This window comes from Ambystoma mexicanum, chromosome 6q (genome assembly GCF_040938575.1).
Source record: "Ambystoma mexicanum isolate Mex_15411 chromosome 6q, UKY_AmexF1_1, whole genome shotgun sequence".
In the NCBI taxonomy this organism is placed as follows: domain Eukaryota; kingdom Metazoa; phylum Chordata; class Amphibia; order Caudata; family Ambystomatidae; genus Ambystoma; species Ambystoma mexicanum.
The window spans coordinates 342,468,279-342,491,677 of record NC_090937.1 but is presented as its reverse complement, the minus strand read 5'-3'; the positions used below and the strand labels follow the sequence as shown (position 1 = coordinate 342,491,677).

At 42.8% G+C, this 23,399-nt stretch overlaps 1 protein-coding gene across 4 annotated transcripts in view; it reads left to right on the top strand.

The window, feature by feature from the left end:
- Window positions 1-23,399, top strand: part of ZNF462 (zinc finger protein 462) — a 389,210-nt gene that overhangs the window by 160,177 nt on the left and 205,634 nt on the right. For all 4 annotated transcript variants that reach the window (XM_069630823.1, XM_069630824.1, XM_069630821.1 and 1 more), the window contains exons 2-3: window positions 16,236-16,486; window positions 17,733-23,140. In XM_069630823.1, coding sequence (XP_069486924.1) covers window positions 16,267-16,486; window positions 17,733-23,140 — 5,628 coding nt within the window. In that variant the 5' untranslated portion in view covers window positions 16,236-16,266. The remainder of the gene's footprint in view (window positions 1-16,235; window positions 16,487-17,732; window positions 23,141-23,399) is intronic.

Below are 23,399 nucleotides of genomic sequence, written 5' to 3'. Positions count from 1 at the left end.
CATATCTGCAAAGGATGCCTGTATACTGACTTCACTCCATGTTTCTCCCTAGCAGATTACCTCACAACTCTTTAAAATGTCTTGCGTTCAATGGCTGGGTAATGTCGACCAATGGCAAAAAACGTTTTTCAGAATGTGATTTGTGAATGTTTCTTTTAGAAGAGATCCCAGAACTGTGAAAGTTGGATTATTGTTTGGAACACCACTGTATGTAGAACAAAATAATGATATTGAGGTCCTGTGTTGCAGTTGGCTTTTTTAAACTCCTTCGTCAGATAGACACTGTCATTTGGAATCCCTGGGCAAAAGAAAACCCCTTTGGTCTCAATAATGCATTTCCCATAAATTCACATACGCAAGCAGTATGTGATTATTCAGATATACCTTTCCAATTAACTATGATTATTAGTTGTCGATTTACATGATGAGGGCAAATAATAAAGCCTACTTTTTGTGTTGAGTGGCCTTCAGATTTGCCATCATTAGACCTACTGAATTGAAGAATAAATTCACATATGCTTAGATGGCATGATCTACTTTTCCTTTGCCGTTTCCAGTGTGACAGCATTGCGAGCAAGATAATATCCCAAAATTTGCCCAGATAAAGTGGAGCACAGAAAGTCCTTTGTAAGATGTGATAATCTTCTCTAGATACATAGAACATGCTAGAGTTGTAAAGTAAAATGAATAGTATTTTATTTAAGCAGAAGCTGGGGACTTCATCCAGAAACTCAATAGTCCCTTTATTTTGGATAAGAGAGACCCCCTACCAACACCACCCTCCGCTCACCCACTGCACTGTCAAAAATCTGCTCGACTTCTTTGTCAAGTCTCCTTGTTCCATAGTCCGTCTCCTTTAGGCTTATTCTTTGTACTGGATTTTCTCCTTCAGTCTTTGGATTCAAAACGGATGAGTACCTGGTTCACTATTCCACTCCTAACTCAGGCTTTCTTTTAATAAAACCTTTACCTTCACAGTAAGGAAAAGTCTTTGAATAGCTTACCTATTTCTTTCACTGGCGCTAGACTTTGAATCTCATACATCGACTTGCAATCTTTCAATGCGCGTTAGGCTGAGGAAATATTTTGTTTCCCAGCATGTATTACCTATCCTCTTCACTTTCAACATCATCAGATTTTGCATGGACTTTGGTTCACAGAATTTCGAGTGTTCAATTCCCATTTACTTTAGAGCACATGGCTTCATGTCCCAACATACATCACTTCTCCCAATGTTAGTGTAGGCCAGACTTTGCCTCACTTTTTTGATCAGCTTCTCAGGAGCTCAAGTATTTACCAAACAAGATGTCCCAACATGCATGTGTTCTTATTCTTAGTATTTACTACTCATGTCCCTTTTCTGTGCGAGACTGAGCTACTTGGTTCAGTTCCCAGTGGCTTTGTTTACTCTTTTTTTGTGCAGGTCTGCATCACACTGTGACTCTGTGGTCTCATTCTCTGCCCCTCCATGTCCTTCTCTGGGCTTCTCCGCGTTATAGTGCCCTTAGTCCGTCTTGCCCTTACTCTGTCTTTACAGCTTTCTTGCAATGGGCTAGATGTATATGTTAGTTTTCTTCTGCACTTTGAAAGACCCTGTGTGAGCAGCACCAGTGCTGGTTTATGGGCTTCAGTTCTGCTCGTTTGTTCAGTATTTGGAATTGTGCCTGTTTTCTCAGGTCTTAGCGTCTGTCTCTCTGTGCTTCAACTCAGGTTCAGCAGCTCATTGCCCAGTGGCCAAAATTGAAGATCACCCTTGAAGTGGCGGGCTTCTTTCCTTATTCTTGCCAGGGTACCCATTACCCATTCCCCATTCGCTTTCACCTCTCGCTAGTCATTTCTTTCTTTGCAACGCACACAAAGAGAGATTATGGTAACATGGTGGCGATACAAATTATTCCTGCCTTCAAATGTAATAAGATAGTGACAAACATTCAATCAAGTATTTCACCTTTCTTCAAAAAACGCAATAAACGTTTGGCAAAATTGTTTTGAAAAGGAAATAACTGAGAATTGTCTAGAAAATCAGCTTGCAATGAAAAGCGCTGGGCATGGGGTGAGTATTACCAGTCCTGTGTTGGCTATCAGAAAGGGGAATCCTTGACTAGTAAAAGGACTCCAGTGAAGTTCAAATGCTTATCGTGGTGCACATCCATTCAGGAAGCAATGGTCAACAAGGTGCAGAATATTAGGGAGAAGGTCAGGGAAAATCTCATGGGGGCTTAAAACATTGACTCCTCAAACGCAGAACACGAATTTGGCATATCCCCTATTACTATGTCTGATAGTATGGTGGAGCCTTTTGTGTTTCTGTCAGTAAAGGAAGCTGAGGTTGCTGATATTATTGTACAGCTTAAACCGATCACCTGTAAAGGCGATGTCTGTCAAGCCCTTCCGGTTAAAGCTTGTCCTCCATATTTGGTTCCCCTTATTATGAAATTTTTCATCAGCTCTTTTTCAGAGGGAAGCGTGTCGGATCTTATAAAGCAAGTGTGGTTACTCTGTTATTTAAAAAAAAGTCTACTATGGATCCTAATGCCACTACCAATTATAGGCCCATCATGAACCTACCATCGTTACTGAAGCAGTTAGATAAAACTGCATATCTTCAGGTTCAAGAACATCTTACTAAACAGAATATCCTAGGCAAACACCAGTCTGCTTTAGGCAGGCACATGGCACCTAGACTGCCACGTTGGACCAGAAAACCAATATAATGCTAGCTACGGACAAGGGCAGTGTCAACTTACTGATGCTGTTGGACTTGTCAGCTGCCTTTGACTTGGTGGATCATAGCATCCTGGTCGACATATTGTTGCATTCTGCGAATTTCTCGCTTTTGGCAGCTAAATGGGTGAAATTCTTCTGCCTGAGTGTTCGGTGGTGCTGCAGCAGCAGATGCTGTTAAATTACGTTATGGGGTACCACAGGGTTCCCGCTTATCGGCAACTCTTTATAACATCTTCACTAAGCCGCTGTTGAGTTATTGGATACTAAGGGCATCACTAATACCAACTATGCCGATGACACTCAGTGCCTTATCCCCTTTTCAGGGGATTATAAGAAAGATACTGAAGTCATCAACAAGCTCTACTCTCACGTTCAGCAGTGGGCCGCTCATAACGGCATGGCCCTGAATGATTCTATGACTGAACTAATTTTAGCTGGAACAGCCAGTAGAATCAAATCGCTAGATACTGAGTACAAAAGCTTTGTGAAAGCTGCCTGGACCATCACCACTCGGAAGAAAGTAAAAACCTTAGGCATTTACCTAGACTTGGAGATGAGTATGAAGGCCCATGTTAGCAATATCGGATCTACCTCAGCATACCATCTAAAGCTTCTGAGTCAGATTCAACCCTTCATATCATATCCCAGAACGGCTGCTCAACTTCGCCAAGAGCAATTATTGGAGTAAAGCTAGACTTTTGTAGCAGCTTACTATACGAAATAAGCAAAGGAGAGTTAGCTAAACTGCAATTAATTCATAATAATGCTGTACATGTGGTTGAAGGTATAGGTAGGCGAGCAATTTCCATCTCCAGGCGAGCGCTTCACTGTTTACCAGTGAAAGCTATGATATCTTTAGACTTCTCAGCGTTACACACAAATGTTTATTTAGCAATAGTCGGTGTTACCTATCGGAAAGGATTTCCTAGCTATCGTTCCGATGAAAACTGAGGTCTAACTCTACCAACTTGTCTGTGCCAAGAGCAAAATTGGAGTTAGTAGGTCAGCGTGCCTTCGATGTTGCATGCCCTAAGATCTGGAACATCTTGCCACCTCATCTGACGGGTTGTTGTTCTTTGGCCTCTTTTAAACGAGACCTGAATACTTATCTTTTTGCTTCAATAGTTCTTGGTAACTAACACTAAATCTTGCAATGTGTTTTGCCAAGATTAATGCTACTCCATCTCTCTAGTTCATGTATGTGTATTTATTGTTTTTTTGTGAGCACCCTTATGCCCCTGGGCTTGTTTGTTTGGCATGATACAAATAATAACTATACATACATTATCCGTGTCATCACTATGCCAGAATCCGTCATTCAAAACTGCAAACAAGACAATGGTCTGGCCCTCCTAGAAACAACATAACACCCCAAGACGTTTTTCAACAGGATAAAGAAACATAATTGCATCTTGAATATGTTTTGAAAATATACCCTGTGAAGTATGTATGGAACATATGAAAATCAACTCAGAACCCAAAAATCTATTGCATCCATCACCCTGTCCCCTCAACATTGGCACTGTCACATCTGTACTGCCTCATATATAAGACACCAACATTGAAATAATTCCTCTCACGTAAGCCTTCTGAAAATATTTGTGAGGATTGCATTGCAATGTCTACTAAATCCAGTGTGCATTCAGAATCCTGTTATTCACTGTGATTTGTTATCACATGACCGACCATCCTTGTGATGGCTGCAGAAAATTTCCTGCTGATGATGCAAGCTTAGTTTGTGTGTAGGATCTTTTAAATTGCCCAACAATCTATACGCTCAGAAATTTGTGTAAATATTACAATCTATATTCAGCAACAAAGTCGGGCCTTGTTTTGCCATTTGTGTGCAGTTTGTTGTGTGTGGTCTTTCTCACCTGGACAGTACTATGATCGCTGCGTCTTCAGAGAAGTTTTAGTCTTTAAGGTACCTCTGCTAATTAAGCACTTACAGCTGAGCTGTATATGTCCCTTGCAGGCCAATTGGAATAGAATCATGGCACATCTTTCTTGGCCCTTCAAACTGAGGTCATTAAAAAGAGTTCGATTGAGTGTGATAAAAGTAAGTTTGTTTACCACAACCTTACTGTAACAAGCACTTCATGGTAACAAATTGTGTATTATGTTTTCTAACCTGAAGTGTCTTCAGTATTTATTAGAGGATTATCTCATTCAGCCTTTCTTTCCCTTCCAAACTTTTCAAATGCAGTTTGGGATCTGCATTCTTTACTCCAAAAAGATTCCTTTATCCCTGGGTCGCATCTCTATTTAAATTGCGATCATTAACTCGGGCCCCATTCTCTTTCTCCTTTCTCCCTTCATATATATATATATTCCTCTTGAGCTCTGTCATGATCTCTAGCATCAATAGTCACCTTTTCAGTCTTTTGAATCGCTAATAGTTCTCTTTTCATTCTCACCTGCCATGTCCTGTAATCGTAGTTCACTGTAAGGCCTTTGCTAGCAACTCAGCCTCACTGTTAACTACTTGACAACTAATCAAATAACCTTCCTCTCAGGCTCCATTTCTGCTTGCTCAGCTCCCAATTCCCTTTGCCTCATATTATAGAGCACTCTTTTTATCGTACAAAATGATCCTGACCCGTTCGCTACCTGCACAAGGGGGCATTTCTCTTGGTAAGTTTATCTAATTGTGCAACAAGTTATTATTTTTCTCTTTCTCCCTCAACTGCCCACATTTCATTTAGGTGTGCTACCTATGCCACCCCCCACTCACCTTCCCCAGAGACCCGGATACAGCCCTGAAACAGCAACCATCTAGTTTGTCAACTAATATTATATCATGGACAAATGGAGCTCATTTCTCCTAGTCCTGCTTGGCTTATAGAAGCTCTCCTCAACTATCCCAACATCTCAGTGGCTTAATACACAGATTAGAAAAAGCTATAGCTAAAGGTTAGCTATGCCAAAGACATCACAGCCTAAAGCTGTTTCACACTCTTTCAAGCCTTCATGTCAAGCACACATGTAACCCAAACCTTCAAAAGACCACATCACCCCCACTTTTCAAGACCTACAATGGTTGCCTAGGCCCTCCAGGATTCTGTACAAAATTGCCTGCACTACATAGAAGGCAACCACTGCCTGCATTTCTGCTTAGCTTGCTGCCAATCTTAAAGCTTCTGACCATCGCAAGGCTTGAAATAAAACCAGTGTGCAGGGAGAGGACCATCTCTTGCTTTACCCTACCACACTGGAACGCTATCTTGGTTACGATTGATACTGCTCCAATGCCCTTGCTCCAGAGCGAGGTTTGCTATGCATGAAACACACATATACATTGATTGTACCTCCCTTCTGAACACACCTGTGTAAAATAAATCCATTTCTGCCACGCTCTGGTATCAGGATAGTTGTCCCATCCTTAGTTCTATCAAGTGTAAATGGGGGGAACTCGTTTTAGGGATATTCTCCCTCAGCCTTCAATGCCCACAATTATCCCTCATACTCCTTAGGCTCTGATTCCGGGTGGTGGTCAATCTTCAGACTCATTCAGACTCACCCCTGCTTCTGCGGGTCTGGCTGGCAGCCCTTCTCAGCCCTATTTGGGCTCGTAGGTTCCACTAGTTCTTCCAGGGCCTTCACATTCTCAAGTTCTTTGATATCCCCTCACAACAGATTCCTCAAAATGAGCCCAGAACCATGTCAGCTTTCCTGGTAGCATGATGGGCGGAAATCATGGGTATTTCTCTTCTGTAGAATGTCCTGGCCGAAGCACAGAAGATGTAGCAGATCCTTATACTACTCATGCGTGACATTCGCCACAGGTTGCTGCAGCCCGATAAAGTATGTTTGGCTGTGCACTCATTGACAGAATGCCTTCTACAAAGGCGCATGCTCCTGAGTTTCTTTCGATGTTGTACAAATAAAGCAAAGGTGGTTTCTGCAAGAAAGTGCTCTGACTAATAGACATGCAATCGTACTATGCCCTGTGGCTAAAAGTGGCTGTCACTGAATGGTTTTGTAACTCCATTCAAAAGTCTTTGTTAAAAGCCATTGGTATTTCAAATGTTCAGTAATGCCTGGTGGCAGTGTCCTTGCACCTAATGAATTGGATGCTAGCTAAATCTAAAGATGGGGCAACATTTTGCCAAAGGATAATGATCTAGTCGATAAGAAAAAAACAAGCTATGGCCATATTAGTTTGAACAAAAAAGAAGTTACTAAAGTGTTCATCTACTTATTGGTCCAGAAGATTGAAGGGCCTAAGGTTGTGAAAGCAGCCCCCTTTCTTAGCCAGTAGCAGGCAGTCTGAAAATTGCTGCAAAATTAGGACAACTCACACAAGGAAGATGTCTTTCTTGGATCCTAATAGGGGACCTGAAAGCCAACAATCATCTGCTAGGATAATTGTATAAATGTAGTAATACAGTCCGCTCTGTTTACAATTTTGGAGTTATTGATCACTGTCTCCTCAATAAGGTGAAGACAACTGATAGAGTTGGGAGACCGATCCGTCCCTTGGGAACAGAAGGGCGATCAGCAGAAATGTCTTAGGCCTTGCCTGCACCGGAGGACCAGAGACCAGGACACTTAGATACCCAGAGAGATAGTGGGCCTGGAGTTGTCTTGATTACCTCCAGCCTGCGGTGAAGAAAGTATACCCTGCCACTACCTCCAAATCTAGAAGCATACCGTTTGGCAGCTGCTCTTGCTCAACAGAATCAAAGCACATTGTGACAGTTTTAAGCCCACCTTCAAATAGCCTTCGTACAGAGAGGCGTCTTTATGCATCAAAGAACATGTATGTACCCCAGTCCTGATGCGCTACACCAACATGTATTCATTCGATTGTTAGAGCATTAAGTATCAGTATTACAACACGTCTAAATTATTGTTTACCATTTTTAATAATGGTATGCCAACGCGTGTTTCGACCTATACCTGGTCCTCTTCAGTGCCACAATACCAATACACATTAATTAACAACACATATACATTACCATATCAAATTAATGTCATACATTACTCACAAGATAGAATTTCCATAAATTTTTCAAAGATTCCACCAGATGGGTAAAATAAAAATTCCCAGCATGGGTTGTAGAAGAAAAGCAAGAGGTGACATAGAATACACTGTTATACATTTGTATCCCCTTTCACATTCTTGGATAGTTAAATGTTCTAACAATCTGAAGGAATACTTGTTGGTGTAGGGACTCTGGTCCGGGGCACATACATGTTCTTTGTACTTTTATTCAGTGACTGGGGGCTTTAGTCACTTTTTGGTGACCAATGCAGCTATACTCCACCCAATCTCACACAAAACTGTTAATATAGGTACCAGCTCGGTGGGGTAGAGCCCAAAATTAATTTCTTTATGCAACAGACTGCTGCTTGAACCTTTAAGGCCAGTTTCACATGTCGAGCTTGGCTCTTTTGAAGTAGTCCATGCCGCAATCAATCCCAGCCTCTCAAATCCCAGAACTTCTGCAGATTGTGCCGCCCATCGAGATGTCTAGCCTCCCAACGTAAAGACACTACTGCCTTGGCAGAGTGAAGTGCTGCAGTTGAGGCATCTGTTCAAAGACCTGTGCTTTGGTGACAGAGTAGTATTGAGTATTATCAAGCCAACCCAAAGCTGCTATAACATGTGATAGCACTCGATTCAATGCCGTTAAGCCATTAGCACAAAAGCTCAAGGTAGGGCTCTTGTGGGCTAGCAGACAACAGCAGGCATCAAAAGTCAATCCCTTCCCCCCCACGATATGTCTACTGGACACACAACAGATTGCTCACTAGTACCAAGTATACATTTTGAGGCCTGTAACAATATTGTTGCTGTTTGGAAGCTTTAGCTGCTGATCTTCTTCGTACAGTATAAACTGTCCCTCGCTCACATTGCCAAAGTAAGAGGTCTGGGTCCTCTTTCAGGGCTAGGGGATTCCCTGAGTGTACTGTCTTCTTTTGTCTGTTTTCCGGTATGACTGGAATATCTCAAAGACAAGTTGTGGTGTAGGTTTGTGCTTAGCCCTTAGAAGCTTATGCCCCCCCTTGAACCTTTTGTCAGAATAAGATTTTGTCTTGCACTCACAACCCCACTTCTCTGTCGTGGAGGCTACCATCTGTTATACTATGACTATATCTGCAGCAGAGGCCTCAGTGGCACTGTTAAAGGAGGACAAACTGTTGAATGGTATAGGGGAAAATGGTCTATCGGAACTCAGGCTTTTACCTCAGGCCTGCAAACTCTGCTCTTCTAGTGGGAGCAGACCTAAAATGGTTTTGAAGGGGAATGCCGATTTCAAACACTTCCCCCATCTTGAGCAGGAGTAGTTCAAATCTTGCATTCCGGACGCTCATTAGCTGGCTCTGGACACAAGTCTGTAGTTTATGGTACATTGAGTTATCATTTGTTAAGCCTGGAGGAGGGCCACAAAGTTCAGCGACCATGTACTAGAAAAGATTCTTGACTTGAACTTCACTAGAGTGGATCTCGTTCACTCCTATACAGGCGACAGGCTAGTGTGTAAGAAGACCAGCCATCAGACAGCAGTGCCTCTGGTAGTCCCCAGAAATCCCTTTGCTAAATCATTTCAAAGCTTCTCCTAGCAGCGTCAGAAATTCAGGTCCTGCTCCTACAGTGGTTTTCATGTCTCCCTGTATAGACTCGGCAGACAAGAAGACGGCTCCCCAAGTTCACAACACAGGAAGAACGACCTGCATGCACATCCTTCTTGACTACCCAGAGCTTAACTTCTACCACCTTATGGTTCAATCAATCTGTTGCAAATTCAGTCAACTTTCGCTCAGCAGAAAGGGACTTGTCCAATGGATCTAAAGCATGCTCACCCCCACATCCGGATCTAGGCTCTCTGCCATTGCTACGGGTGATTGTACATAGGACGCCAACATTTCCAGTGTGAACTCATTCCATTTGGGCAAAATTCAGCCCATGAGTCCTAAACAAACTCATGGCTGTGATGGCCTTTCATTTGTGTGTATGGGGCATTCACATTTAAACATACTTGGGAGGATTGTCTAGTTTAACAGCCAACCCTCCAAAATCTATTTGATCCATGCAAATCTTACTGGAATTTTTCTGGGGCCTGGCTGAGTCAATGGAAGTCCTTTTGGTCAGCTTTGCAGAGCCTGATGTTTTTAATGTTCATTGCCTTACAATGGATACAGCAATGTTCTGGGTCTTCCCCACCACAGACCTTGTCGGATAGCCAAGGAAGGGGGGGCAGCAAATAAGTGGGGGGATCTCTTTTTCAGACCAGCTTCTGTTTTGAGCAATCCTGATCCATCCCTCTCTGTTGGTCTGGTATCTTCTACAGTGAACAACCTCCAGGTACACAATCTATGGTCCCTGTCTTAGAGACTAACACATAAATGTGCTTTAACTAACTACGATCTTCAAGGCACTGAAAACCTTTCTGGATAAAGTTGTGGAAAGGCCTGTGTTCCCATGTACATCACTGCCATGTAACACCTCAAACGTTTGTGTTGACAAAGTCTCCATTGTGAACCTTGAATCACAGAGGTGGTCTGGGTCCTCTTTCAGGGCTATGGGTTTACCCTTGTGTATATGTTGGCAACCCATCTAAATTGCAATTCTGCTGGTTGCCTAATGAATGAGCAAAGATCCGGGATACACTGTCGCAATCTCTTGCCTTCCATCCGCTTCCGCTGATCTGCAAAGCTCTCGTGAAATTTCAAACATTAACCTATTGGCCAGGTTCTGATTTTTTAACGTCATGGTTTGAGCAACTATGGCCCCGTTTTATCTGCCTCTGCGGATAGATAAGCTGTCTCAGAAGGTGGTTTAGGGCACCGATCCTCATCCCCTTCCTCCTTTATCTGAACTTCGAAAATTGGCATCCGGGCAGCTCACTCTTTACCACGTGAGAGGTTTGGCAGCTAACCTAGATGCCATTAAAGAAAGAGACAGGACTCTTTAAATAAGCAAATGGCTAAGATTCTGTAATAACTGTCTGCAAACTCTCACCAATGCCCAGACCTGTAACTTAAACACTGTACCATTTTTATTTTATTTTATTGTGGCCTGGCTATGTCAGGCAATCAAATTGACTCATGTCGAACTTCCCACTCGTCCCTGGAGGTCTTCAGGAACTTTGAGAAGTATGTTTTTTTTTTTTGTTGAACCTATTGCAGAAAGGCACATTACTATTATTTGTTTTTACTATTTGGCATTTAGTTTATTTAAACCAAGAAAGGCGCATAATGGGATTATTCAACCCTTATCCCCCAATCAAAGGCCCACACTCCTCCAGGGACTTGAATGTGCTCCTCTGACCCTTGGTCATAAACCCTTCGAGCCTATGACTGGTATCTTGGAGCACTGCTTTTCTAGTTGCTGCCACGTCAGCATTCTGAGTGAGCAAGCTTGAGGGCCTTTTGACCTCAAAGCCCTTCTCTGTCTTCTATAAGGCAAACTGGTGCGAAGTACCCACCCATCCATTATATTGAAGGCCCTCTGATTTGTAGCTCAACCGAGGGACTGCTCTTTCAATCTTCTTCCCAAATCCATCGTCACAAGTGGAAAGGGGTTTCAGATTTAACAAAGGTAGCAGGCGCCCCTCTCTCGGAAGAACAAGGCATGATAACCTGTTCAGTGGTTGTTAACCACATTGAGAGTTCGCAGCCATCTACATTTTGCTCACTGTACCTTTCACAGATGGGAAATTTCCATTTGCAGATCAGTCTTTGTCCTGCCCACATGGGCAGTCCAGCACCGAAATGCTATGGCAATTCCTCTCTGAACAAGAGTACCACCAGCAACCCCATAAACGTGTTTCAGCCTTGTTGGGCTTCATCCATGAGGTGAAGCTGAGCCTCTCTAAGCGCAGTGAGCAGGGAGTCCACATCTGGTTGCCCCAAGGTAACCTAGGGTGACCAACCCCAAGTTCCTTCAACAAATTCAACAAAGGTAGCAGGCGCCCCTCTCTCGGAAGAACAAGGCATGATAACCTGTTCAGTGGTTGTTAACCACATTGAGAGTTCGCAGCCATCTGCTTTTTGCTCACTGTACCTTTCACAGATGGGAAATTTCCATTTGCAGATCAGTCTTTGTCCTGCCCACATGGGCAGTCCAGCACCGAAATGCTATGGCAATTCCTCTCTGAACAAGAGTACCACCAGCAACCCCATACACGTGTTTCAGCCTTGTTGGGCATCAGTGAGGTGAAGCTGAGCCTCTCTAAGCACAGTGAGCAGGGAGTCCACGTCTGGTTGCCCCCAGGTAACCTAGGGTGACCAACCCCAAGTTCCTTCAACAAATTCAACAAAGGTAGCAGACGCCCCTCTCTCGGAAGAACAAGGCATGATAACCTGTTCAGTGGTTGTTTCAGGGCTTTCAGAACATGGACCTTCAGAGAGAACACTTAAATTCTACCTGGACAAAGGATGAAGTAAACGCGCTCCTTTTGACAGGCTTTTTGTGAGCTATGGGGGACCTTTTCTGGGCAAGCAAGCTTTTAAACCTAACATAGTCCTTCTGGATTTTGTCATGTTTTGTGGAGATTTACTTCTTGAAAACACTTGTGTAAGGTGAGGTTGGAAGGAGTTCTCTGAACTGGCATTGCAAAAGTGCTGCTAAGGTAAACTGTAGTTACGTAGTCTGTGAGGTGTGGATTATCAGAACCCATTTTGTTGTGTGGTTAAGTTACCTAGATGTAGGTGTTTCTCTTGGTTGCGCAGGGGCTTAGTAATGCTGGAAATGTGCTAGGAACATGACCGTGCGCAATAGTTTGCTTGGTGGTATGTCATGTACAGCTAGTTAGTCACCTAATATTAACGTATAGGATTGGGGTAACTGATGGTGAAATCAAGTAGAAATAGGCGCATTCAGACCGCATATGGGAAACCTTCAAAAGTGATATCTTGAGATGAGCAGACATAGTCCATGGAGTACACTGGGCAAACCAATGACACATCTGTAAAATAGGATGTGACAGCCCTTCTCTGTAACACAATAAACTGTATAAGTGCACTAATGTTCTAGCCCATCAAGGGTACCCTATATGTTATGTTTGGAACCCAAGGATCCAGGTGATGCCTAATATTGCTATCCTCTGTTCTGTCTTGTTCTGTGCTAAAACAATATCAACTACTCCCCATCACCTTTTGTTGATGGGGTGGGGCAGGGTAGCCCACCCTCCTTTGCAGACCAATATATTGACACCTGTGTGTGATCTTAAAAAAATGCCTGATCATACCGGAACTAACGAAAATCTAACAAATTACATTCATATTTGTAAATGTCTTGTTTGAAGGTGGGCTGACTACGGGTCAGCCCCACCTAACTAATTGCTTATAGCACATACTCTATAGTGGATCTAACATTGAAAACGTTTAATCAAAGCATAACTAACGGGCATCTAATGAAACTGATCATTTTAAAGATTATGAAAAGGGGCATGGGCTAAAATGGGGAGGTCTCGTTAGTCGGTACAGTCACCGCTTAAAACTCTTTCAGGAATAGCAATTTGTTACTCACATTGTTAGTTTAAAGGCTAAAGCCTTCTTATTGCTTTCTTTGCTTGGTTGGACAACTGTTCGGTGTCCTTTCCTGTGTGGGCTCCTTGACAAGAGACCACCTGGGCATAAGTATTCCTTTAGCATCTATTAGTTTATTGTTGACAAGCTTCCAACTAAACTTTTATTTTTTGTTTTTCTTAGGGGACCGTTTATGTCTTTTTGCCCTTGTGTAAGTGATCGGCCTGTCTGATTTCCTGTTCTCACTTGTTGCTGTTCTTTTCATGAGCACTATGCCATCCGCGCACCTTTGGCAAAGTACTTGGTCTACTAATTTTGGTTGATGACTTGCTTATTATTAGGACTCACTGAGCCAGTCCACTGCATTAAAGGATTCCCCAATTATTATTATGCGATTCAATCTCGTCTTTGGCCACAGGAAGCTCAAGTATATGCTAATCGGTCATAGCAATCTTATACATTATTAGACGGAAGGCTGATTCAATCCAGAAAGATCCTTTTTCGATTGAGGTATGGGGTATTTTTTTGTTTGTGTTAGCCAAACCCTTATTCTATTAGGTCTGTGCCTGTAGGCTACTTGTGTGCGCAGACAATAGCTTGTTCTTATCTGACTGAATCAGGATGCAAGTAGATATTGGTGAAATATTTTCCGTAGCTATTTCACCCTATTCCAAACCTGTGGGATTGCTGGTTTGTTCAGGATTGTGTCGTTTTCCTTGGTGGTTCAGCGTTGGGGCTTGCAGTTCTCTTTTTCTGTTGATCATATCACATCACATTTTTATACAGACATTCTTACGGGATTTTTCCTATTTCTAACCTCTATTATAATGTGTAATTACCCAATTTAATGATGCTCAATTTATTGATCTTGGAACAATTAATGGCTGCATGAATCCTAGTCAGATTTTCGCCCATGACCACATGTTGCACACATTGCAGATCTCTGAAGCAGGGGCTTAATTTACTGAGCTATCTTCGTGATGCTGCTTCATTTCAGAAAGCTTTCCTTAAGAGGCGTGGGAAGATTGACAGATTATACAAATGTGTTGTGAGGATATTTTTACCAAGCTGAAACACTGTTAATGCATACCTGCACCTATTTTCAAAATGTGATTAAGTATTCAGCAAGAAGTAAGAGGGGTTCAAGAGACAGCAAACGTGATATTTGGGCATATTTCTGGAGAATATCTGACAAAGGAAAGAAGCAGCTGACCCTTTGCTGAAAGTGAAGAAATTAAACATGTAATTGTTAGAGGAACATTATCTGCTGGCCCCTGTCTACCTACTGGCAAATTTCCTGCAGAATCAGATGGCTGTGACAGGAGCCTCCATGTTGTGTGCAGGCTGGAAGCTCTGAGCTTCTCTGTGCTTGTGCTGTCTGAGCTAAAATGGCTGCTCCTCAAAGCTCCGAGGACTGGAGAGGCTTACAGAGTCTTAGAGCTTCAGTGACGCAGGAGCTCCTGCCTCTTGCAGCTATGATAAACACATTCTGCAGAGCTCTAGCTTGTCTGGTTCAGAATGGAAGGAGTCTCAGCTAGAGGGGGATGGTAACGAGAAGTGGATGATCTGCTTTTTTTTCCTTCCAGCGAGCCAGTGCTCTGAATGCAGGAGCTGTCTTCACCATGGAAAAATTTGCTTTCAGATCTAATGGGCTGTGCTGAAAAGGAAGAGGTGGGGTGGGGTTTCAGGCAGTGCTGTAATTTGATCCAGAGCAGATAGCAACCACTGGTGCTCACACAGAAATTCTTGAAGGATCTTCGATGTTGTCTGACCAGAATCCAGTGGCAAGTTTACTGTAGGAGGAAAACAAGTTAGATTTTGTATTGTTTTTTTGCATATGCTTGCTAACCCGTCCAGAGTTTTTGATGCCAAAATATGCTTAACAAACTACCAGGGGGAACATTCCTTCTAATAAAAGCCTGATGCAGCATGTGCTTGTATAAATGCGCGTTCTTAACGTTACAGGACCTTTCAGTTGTGGAAGCAGTGCCTGGAGCTGAGGTTATAGCCTGGTGCGTATTTCTTGTTAAGTCCTGGAATTTGAATTTAAGCGAAGGGCTTATTTTTCCTCCCTCTTTCTATGTGTACGAGGTGTGGACGGTTGCCTTTTATTTTTATGTTGGTTAAGTTTCTTTTCTTCTCCATGTGACTTCTTAGTAAAAGTTAACTGAGTGATCTTGCTTGAACAAATGAAGGCATTTTTAAGCCGTTTTCTGCATCTAGTTCTTCCCTGATGTTTTGTGTGATTGGGTTTGTAGGCCCAGGAGTACAATTTGTAGCGTGGTTTGCAGCTGTCTAATTCTACAAGTTGTCACTTGACACTTTTCTCGGTGCAGAGTGGCAGGGCGTCTCCATTCTGAGTTATTTTGAGGTAGGGCTTTGGCTACCTTCCGATGTCGAAAAGAACTTGAAGGCAAGTCTTTGGATAGTTTGTAAAAGGACTGAGTTCTTACAGTGTGGCAGTTGTCAGGCCTATAGTTTTATTAGGCAGGCTCCATGTTCTGCTGAGTCCTAAAGCAGCCAAATAAGTACTTAAGTGAAGAAAGAAGTAAGGGGGAAGAATTATGTAGGACCAATATTAGATTAAAAATTCCAGGAGGCGGAGAGCTAGAATACTTGCATTTTTAAATGTTGCAATTATCGTATGTTTAACTTTTTCCAGCTGGGCTGATTTCTAGGGTTTTTTTGGTGGGTTTCGTATCTCCAGTTGTTTGGTGCTGGTGTATGTGTGTCAATTTTACGCCATTTTTGAACACTTGTACACCTTGTTCTGATGAATGCGTCCACAATCGGTAAATGTAGCCTTTGTCTGGTAAGAGCAGTTTGTACCGCCCTGTTATTTGATTTGTGCATGGCGCTACCTGCAGTTTTGCGTTTTCCCATTTGTGAATGCTGGACTAATAAGTAGCAGACTCCAGTGAAAAATGAAATGAGGCACAAGATAAAGGGCACCATGATCTAGTGTTCATGATGCACATAATTTCCATAGTAATTCGGTTTACTCTTTTTTTTGTTTTTTTTTGTTTCAGAAGCTTCTAATGTAAAACATTATTGGAGATCATGGAGGTCCTGCAGTGTGATGGGTGTGATTTTCGAGCTCGGTCTTATGAGGAACTGAAGGGCCATATTCAGGATGTTCACACAGCCTTTTTGCAGCCGACAGATGTTACTGAGGAGAGCACCAACCTGCCTGGATCTGGTGATTTCCACACCAGCAACCAGTTGGAGGAGGAGTTTTCACAGGTCAAGGATGAGTGTGCCGGTACAGAGGATCCAACTGGTAAATCTACTTGGTTCATGTACAGATATGGTGATTTGGTTTATTTATGTTGGGATAGCCAGGTCCAGTTGGCACAATGATGACTTTTAATTTGCTCTTTGTTTTGACCAAAATGTTAAGTCCTTTGCATGTAGAAGTAATTGCCCAGCTTGCATGAAACTTAGTAAAGCGCCATTGCCAAGGTTCCCAATTAGCACCATGTGACCTTGGGCATACCATCAGAGCTCTGTGTGCTGCTTTCACTCTGGGGAAATTGGAAGCATCATTAGCACAGGGCTTGAAGGTGATTTTAAAAGCAAAAAAAGCTATCATTTGTTGTTGCCATCCTCTTTTGCATCTGATTTCCCTTGCCAAAGCTGAACATACCTCCTACAAAAGCACAACGCTGCACAAGTGGTGGGGTTGATTTCACTCATAATTGAGCCTATTGGGGTCAACGAAAACCAGGCCTGCCGGGACAGCATTTCGTAGAACATCTGTGAGTGGATGCCTGCTCTCATTCCTTGCGAACATGAGGTCTCCCCAACAAAGGTTGTTATGCCTAAAATTCCGAATATAATCTCAAATTTTCAAGTGGATTACCTTTTTTGGATGAAGGCTTACTTAAAATAAAAGCAATTGTTCATTGTGAGGAACCCCTTTATGCCACAAAGGGACATTACGCAAATATGTAGCAAAAGGTAAGGCATCATTGATTGCTGGTACTCATATTTTACTTTGCACTCTGAGAAGACAAGTGGTTGTGTCTTCGGTTTACCATTGTTAGAGTGTAAGCCTTAATACATACCCACTCAGTTCCACTAATGCTATATTCAGTGCACAACTTGTTTTTACCGTCTGCGCCCAGATGCAGATAATTCTGCCCTGTTCTTCGCATTACAAATACCAATACCAGATTACTTAAAATTACTTATTATATTGTGAACCGACAATGCCATATGCAGGCTTTCCTATGTCTACCCCTTTCTATAGGCAGATTACAAGTCTTTAACAATCCATGCACTGAAATTTTATTATATGAAAATGACAAGTCAGCTTCAGAATTGTTTTGGAATATGGAGTATTCTAGTTCTTGAAGGATGTAGGGATAGGACCTTCTGGCCTTGTTCATAATTGTCTCCTCACTGTCTCACATTCCATACAAGAACATCTAGTAAAAGGCATTTTATTCTGAGAGATTTCCATAAATATTCGGAGAAATAGTTATGTCTGCTGCACTCACAATTTTTGTGTTTTCTTCCCATAGGGCACGATCCAATCCATACTGTTAACGAAAACTATTATGGGCACAGCTCTGGATTTTATGGACAACCCATGTCCCCGCATCCAAAACCAACAAACAAATTCTTTCAGTGCAAATTCTGTGTCCGTTACTTCAGATCTAAAACCCTTCTCTTGGAGCATACTCGAAAGGTACACGGTCATGGTGGAGGAGCTGGATCAGTACATTCTGCAAATTACAACATTATGACGCATGAAGGTTTTGGAAAGGTGTTTTCGTGCCAGTTTTGCACCTACAAATCACCAAGGCGTGCAAGAATCCTCAAGCACCAAAAAATGTATCACAAGAGCAGCCTGAAGGGATCTGTAGCAATTGCTGCTCCTATTGAATCCGTGTCCTTGTCCTCTCAAGAAGCCGTCAAGGAGATGCCAACAGAAGTAGTTGAACGCAATATTTTGGAATCTATGGTCAAACCTTTAACAAAATCAAGGGGTAATTTCTGCTGTGAATGGTGTAGCTATCAGACTCCAAGGAGGGAACGGTGGTGTGACCATATGATGAAAAAGCACCGTGGCATGGTTAAGATACTGTCCAGTCTAAGGCAGCAAGACACAACTAATATGTCTGATCTAACAAAAAAAGGTGCAGAGAGCCCTCCCTCCAATGCTAGCTATATGCCCCTAAGTGCTGTGGGACATGAGATGTCAAATACCCATATTTCGCAGTTCAGAAACTCGTTGGGCAGTACACTCCCTCGAACAAATAGCTCTGTAGCATCCAAGTTTTCCCCATTCTCCTATCCTTCAATGAAACCCAAGCCCCATTACAATGCCGACATGGTGAATCTGGAAGATGGGCATCCGTATGGAATGGCGGACATGCTTAACTCAAGTGGTGACATGGATCCTAATGGAATGTTGAATGATTCCAGTTCAGATGAGGATCTCAATGAAATAGATAGTGAAAATGGCTTCAGTTCGATGGATCACAGTATTGTAGGGGAGGGCGGGGAGCCACTTTTGGGATCTGAAAACAACAAACTGCTGGAAACCAAAGGAATTCCTTTTCGAAGGTACATGAATAGGTTCCAGTGTCCCTTTTGCCCTTTTCTTACCATGCATCGACGGAGCATCTCTCGTCACATTGAAAACATCCACCTCTCTGGCAAGACTCCAGTGTACAAATGTGAGGAATGCCCCTTCACATGCAAAAGCCCAATAAAACTGGGAGCCCATAAACAGTGCCACACAGGAGGCACTGCTGACTGGGATGCTCTCAGTACCCAGACGGACAGTATGCCTCCTTCACTGAGTGATAGCTCGGCAAGCTACGAGGTTGGGAACATGAACGGCAGGAAGTCTGGACTCATTATGGAATCTCTTGCAGATAACCCCTATAAATGCTCAATGTGCAACTACTCCACAACCACTCTAAAAGGTCTGCGGGTTCACCAGCAACACAAACATTCATTTTGTGATAACCTGGCAAAAAAAAATGATTTGGCAGGTGTGTCAGTTGATAGCGAAGCAGAAACAAATGCCCCTTCCAGCACTGTAAAGAAAAGCCAGACCTCTATCCTTGGGTTATCATCTAAAAATAACTTTGTAGCCAAGACCTCTAGAAAGATGTCTGGTGACTTCCCTCTGGATTTGTCACCAGTGAAGAAAAGGACGAGAATTGATGAGATTGCAAGCAACCTGCAAAGCAAGATTAGCCAAAATAAACAACAAGAAGATTCCATTATCAATGTAGAGGATGATGAGGAGGAAGATGAGGAGGAGGAGGAGGAGAATGAGGTGGAGATAGAAGTTGAGTTAGAAAGGGAGGAAGAGCAAACCGAGCAATCGTTGAATACACCAGATTCTTATGCTCTTCAGCCAATATGGGCAAGAGGTTCTAATGAACCTCACAAAGAGACAAACTTCAGAACTATCCCACATGATTATGCTTCTACCAATGGGGCAGAAATTGAGTTGACTATATCAGAGGATGAGGAGGAGTACTTTTACAGTGACGTAAAGGATCAACAAGGGGATAATTTGTCAGGTACTCCGTCTGGGTTATATAGTGGGCTGGACCACACAAACGAAATTGCAGAGTACAGTGAAGAGTCTGGTCATCTCTATTATTGCAAACACTGTGATTTCAGCAACAAGTCTGCTAGGAGTGTTAGCACCCACTACCAGCGAATGCACCCGTATATTAAATTCAGTTTTAGGTATATTTTGGATCCCAATGATCATAGTGCAGTGTATAGGTGTCTAGAATGTTACATTGACTATACAAAATTTGATGACCTGCATCAGCACTATGTTGAACATCATCCTGAAGCTATGAACGTTCTCAATTTCGATCAGTCAGACTTAATATATAGATGCCGCTTTTGTTCCTATACGAGTCCAAATGTTAGAAGTCTGATGCCCCATTACCAAAGAATGCACCCCACAGTGAAAATTAATAATGCAATGATTTTTTCCAGCTATGTTTCAGAGCAGCAAGAGGATGTAAATGCGGAGTCACAAACGTTAAGAGAAATCCTTAATTCTGCCCCTAAAAATATGACCACGTCTACACCAGTTTCCCAGCCGGTAGGCGAAATGCCACCATCATTTAATAATGCCCCTTCTAAGGACGCAGAAGCACCCAGTAGCGAGATTCAGAAGGAACCATCAGTTAATACAGTTGTGATTTATGACTGTGACATATGTTCATTTGCAAGTCCAAATATGCATGCAGTGTTGGTTCATTATCAGAAAAAACATCCTGAAGAAAAGGCCTCGTATTTCCGAATTCAGAAAACAATGCGCATGGTGTCTGCGGAGAAAGCTGCTGCAATTTCACAGCAGGCTGTAGAGCCCAGCCCAGCAGTGTCTCCAAAAGCTCCTAGTGCAGCACCCCCACAACCAGATTATAGCTATGAGCTCTACTACTGCAAGCATTGCTCCTACAGCAATCGTTCAGTTGTAGGTGTGCTTGTCCATTACCAAAAAAGACATCCAGAAATCAAGGTGACTGCAAAATACATAAGACAAGCACCACCCACGGCAGCTATGATGCGAGGTGAGGCACCCCCATCAAAACCTCCACCAAAGAAGCCAGGACCAAAACCAAAACCAAAGCCCAAAGGGAAAGCTGGCCCTGTGCCTCCGGAAAGCCTGATGTACTTTTGTCAGCACTGTGATTATGGAAACCAGACCGTTAAAGGAGTTCTAATCCACTATCAAAAGAAGCACCATGATTACTCAATGAATGCTGATGCAGTAAGACAACATGCAGGTGAAATTAGAAGCCTCTGTGACCGTGGAAAAAAGAAAACCGCTGGCAGCACACAGCCCACCGCTACTGCCACTCAGCGAGAAAAAGCTAAACTTAGAAGTCTAAACTGCAGGCAGTGTGCCTATTCTTCGCCATATTTCTATGCTCTCAAAAAGCATATGAAGAAAGATCACCCTAATTTGAAAGCAACAGTCACCTCCATTATGCGTTGGGCATTTTTAGATGGATTAGTGGAGGCTGGATTTCACTGTGAGTGGTGTATTTATTCACATCCAGAGCCTAATGGTTTACTTGTGCATTACCAAAGAAGACATCCTGAGCATTATGTGGACTACACGTACATGGCAACTAAACTGTGGGCAGGTCCTGATCAATCCCCTCCATCTCAGGCAGCCCCGCCAGAGTCAAAGACCTACAAATGCAAGGAATGTGCATTTGAGGCCTCTTCAATCTGGGATATTACAAACCACTACCAATCTTTTCATCCTTGGGCTTTGAATGGTGATGAATCATTACTGCTTGATATCATCAAGGATAACCAGGATAATGCCACAAAGGCCAATGAGCAGACTGAGGCAGATGCACATTCTCAGGGTGTTTCCACACAGAAAGCCATTTCACGTGATCCTTTGGAAAACAAGACTTCAGAACGGCTGCACCTTCCACATGAAAAATCTTTTCATTTATCTTCAATGAATCCTGCGTTATCCTCTTCTCCTTACCTGTGTACTGTGTGCCATTCGGAGTACAACAACTTGCATGGCCTTCTCACCCACTATGGCAAAAAGCACCCTGGCATGAAAGTGAAGGCTGCAGATTTTGCACAGGAAGTAGATATAAACCCAACATCAGTGTATAAATGCAGACATTGCCCATACATTAACACACGCATCCACGGCGTTCTCACGCACTACCAAAAGCGTCATCCGGCTATCAAGGTCACAGCTGAGGACTTTGTGCATGATGTGGTACCACCAACTGAGGTATCGCAGAATGAGGCAGAAGACACAAATAGGGTTTTTAAACAGGGATATGGTGCATACAGATGCAAACTTTGCCCATACACGCATGGCACGCTAGAAAAGCTTAAAATTCATTATGAGAAATATCACAACAAGCCAGAGTATGATGTGTTTTCAGAGTCCTCCCCAAAATTTGACTCTGCAGAGCCAGAACCTGTCAATGAGGAACCGTCTCCTGAAGAAGTGGTGGAAGAGGAGGATGCGGATATTGATATACATGATCCACCCTATTCTACTTCACCTCTAAATTCTCACACTGTGTTCAAATGTCAGCTGTGCAAGTATTTCTGCTCCACAAGGAAGGGGATTGCTAGACACTACCGTATCAAACACAACAACGTGAGGGCACAGCCAGCAGGGGAGAATAACCTTTTTTCTTGTGCATTGTGCACCTACACCAACCCTATCCGCAAAGGCCTTGCAGCTCACTACCAGAAACGGCATGACATTGATGCCTATTACACCCATTGTTTAGCAGCCTCCAGGACAGTCAGTGACAAGCCACACAAAGTGGTCATTCCATCCCCTCCAAAGGACGATTCGCCGGAGTTAAGTGAAGAGCTGAAGAGCGCTGTGGAACGAAAGAAATGCTCGCTCTGTTCGTTTCAGTCTTATAGCAAAAAAGGTATTGTGTCTCATTACATGAAGCGTCATCCCGGGGTGTTCCCCAAGAAGCAGCATGCAAGCAAGCTAGGCGGATACTTCACTGCAGTCTATGCAAGCGAGATCAATACTCCAAGCCTCCCAGATGAGAGCAATGATGTGGATGTTGAAACATTGGAGGAACCGGAACCTGAGCCGAAGGATACGGAGCTCCTCCCATTCCGCTGTGTGAAGTGCTTTAAGCTGTCTTTTAGTACTGCTGAACTCTTGTGCATGCACTACACTGACCACCACAGCAAAGATTTGAAAAGAGACTTTATAATACTGGACAATAGCACACGCTCTCACAACAGTGCCTTCCAGTGTAAGCATTGTGATAGTAAACTGAGTAACTTGGAAGACCTGACTTTGCACTTAAACGGCCACAATGAAGAGTTCCAGAAACGAGCCAAAAGACAAGAGAGGAGGAAACAACTTCTTATCAAGCAGAAATATACAGATAATGCTTTTGCTGACTTCAAACTAGAGAAGGTAAATTACGGTTTTTAATATTGAAAATAAATGTAACTTAAATTGAAAATAAGGGTAACAGTATGTTTTGGGGTGATAACTCTAAAGCAAAATTATGTGTTTCTTTAGTGTAAATGTATTATTTTTCCCCAACCAGTTAAAGAATTAATTCAGTACAACTGTTTTTGGACTGCATGTTTCGAGGTAGCTACTGCTCGTCTGGTGAACAGAGTGCGTTACTTTTGTATTAGTTTCTGCCTCTTTCGTTTGTGATAGTGTT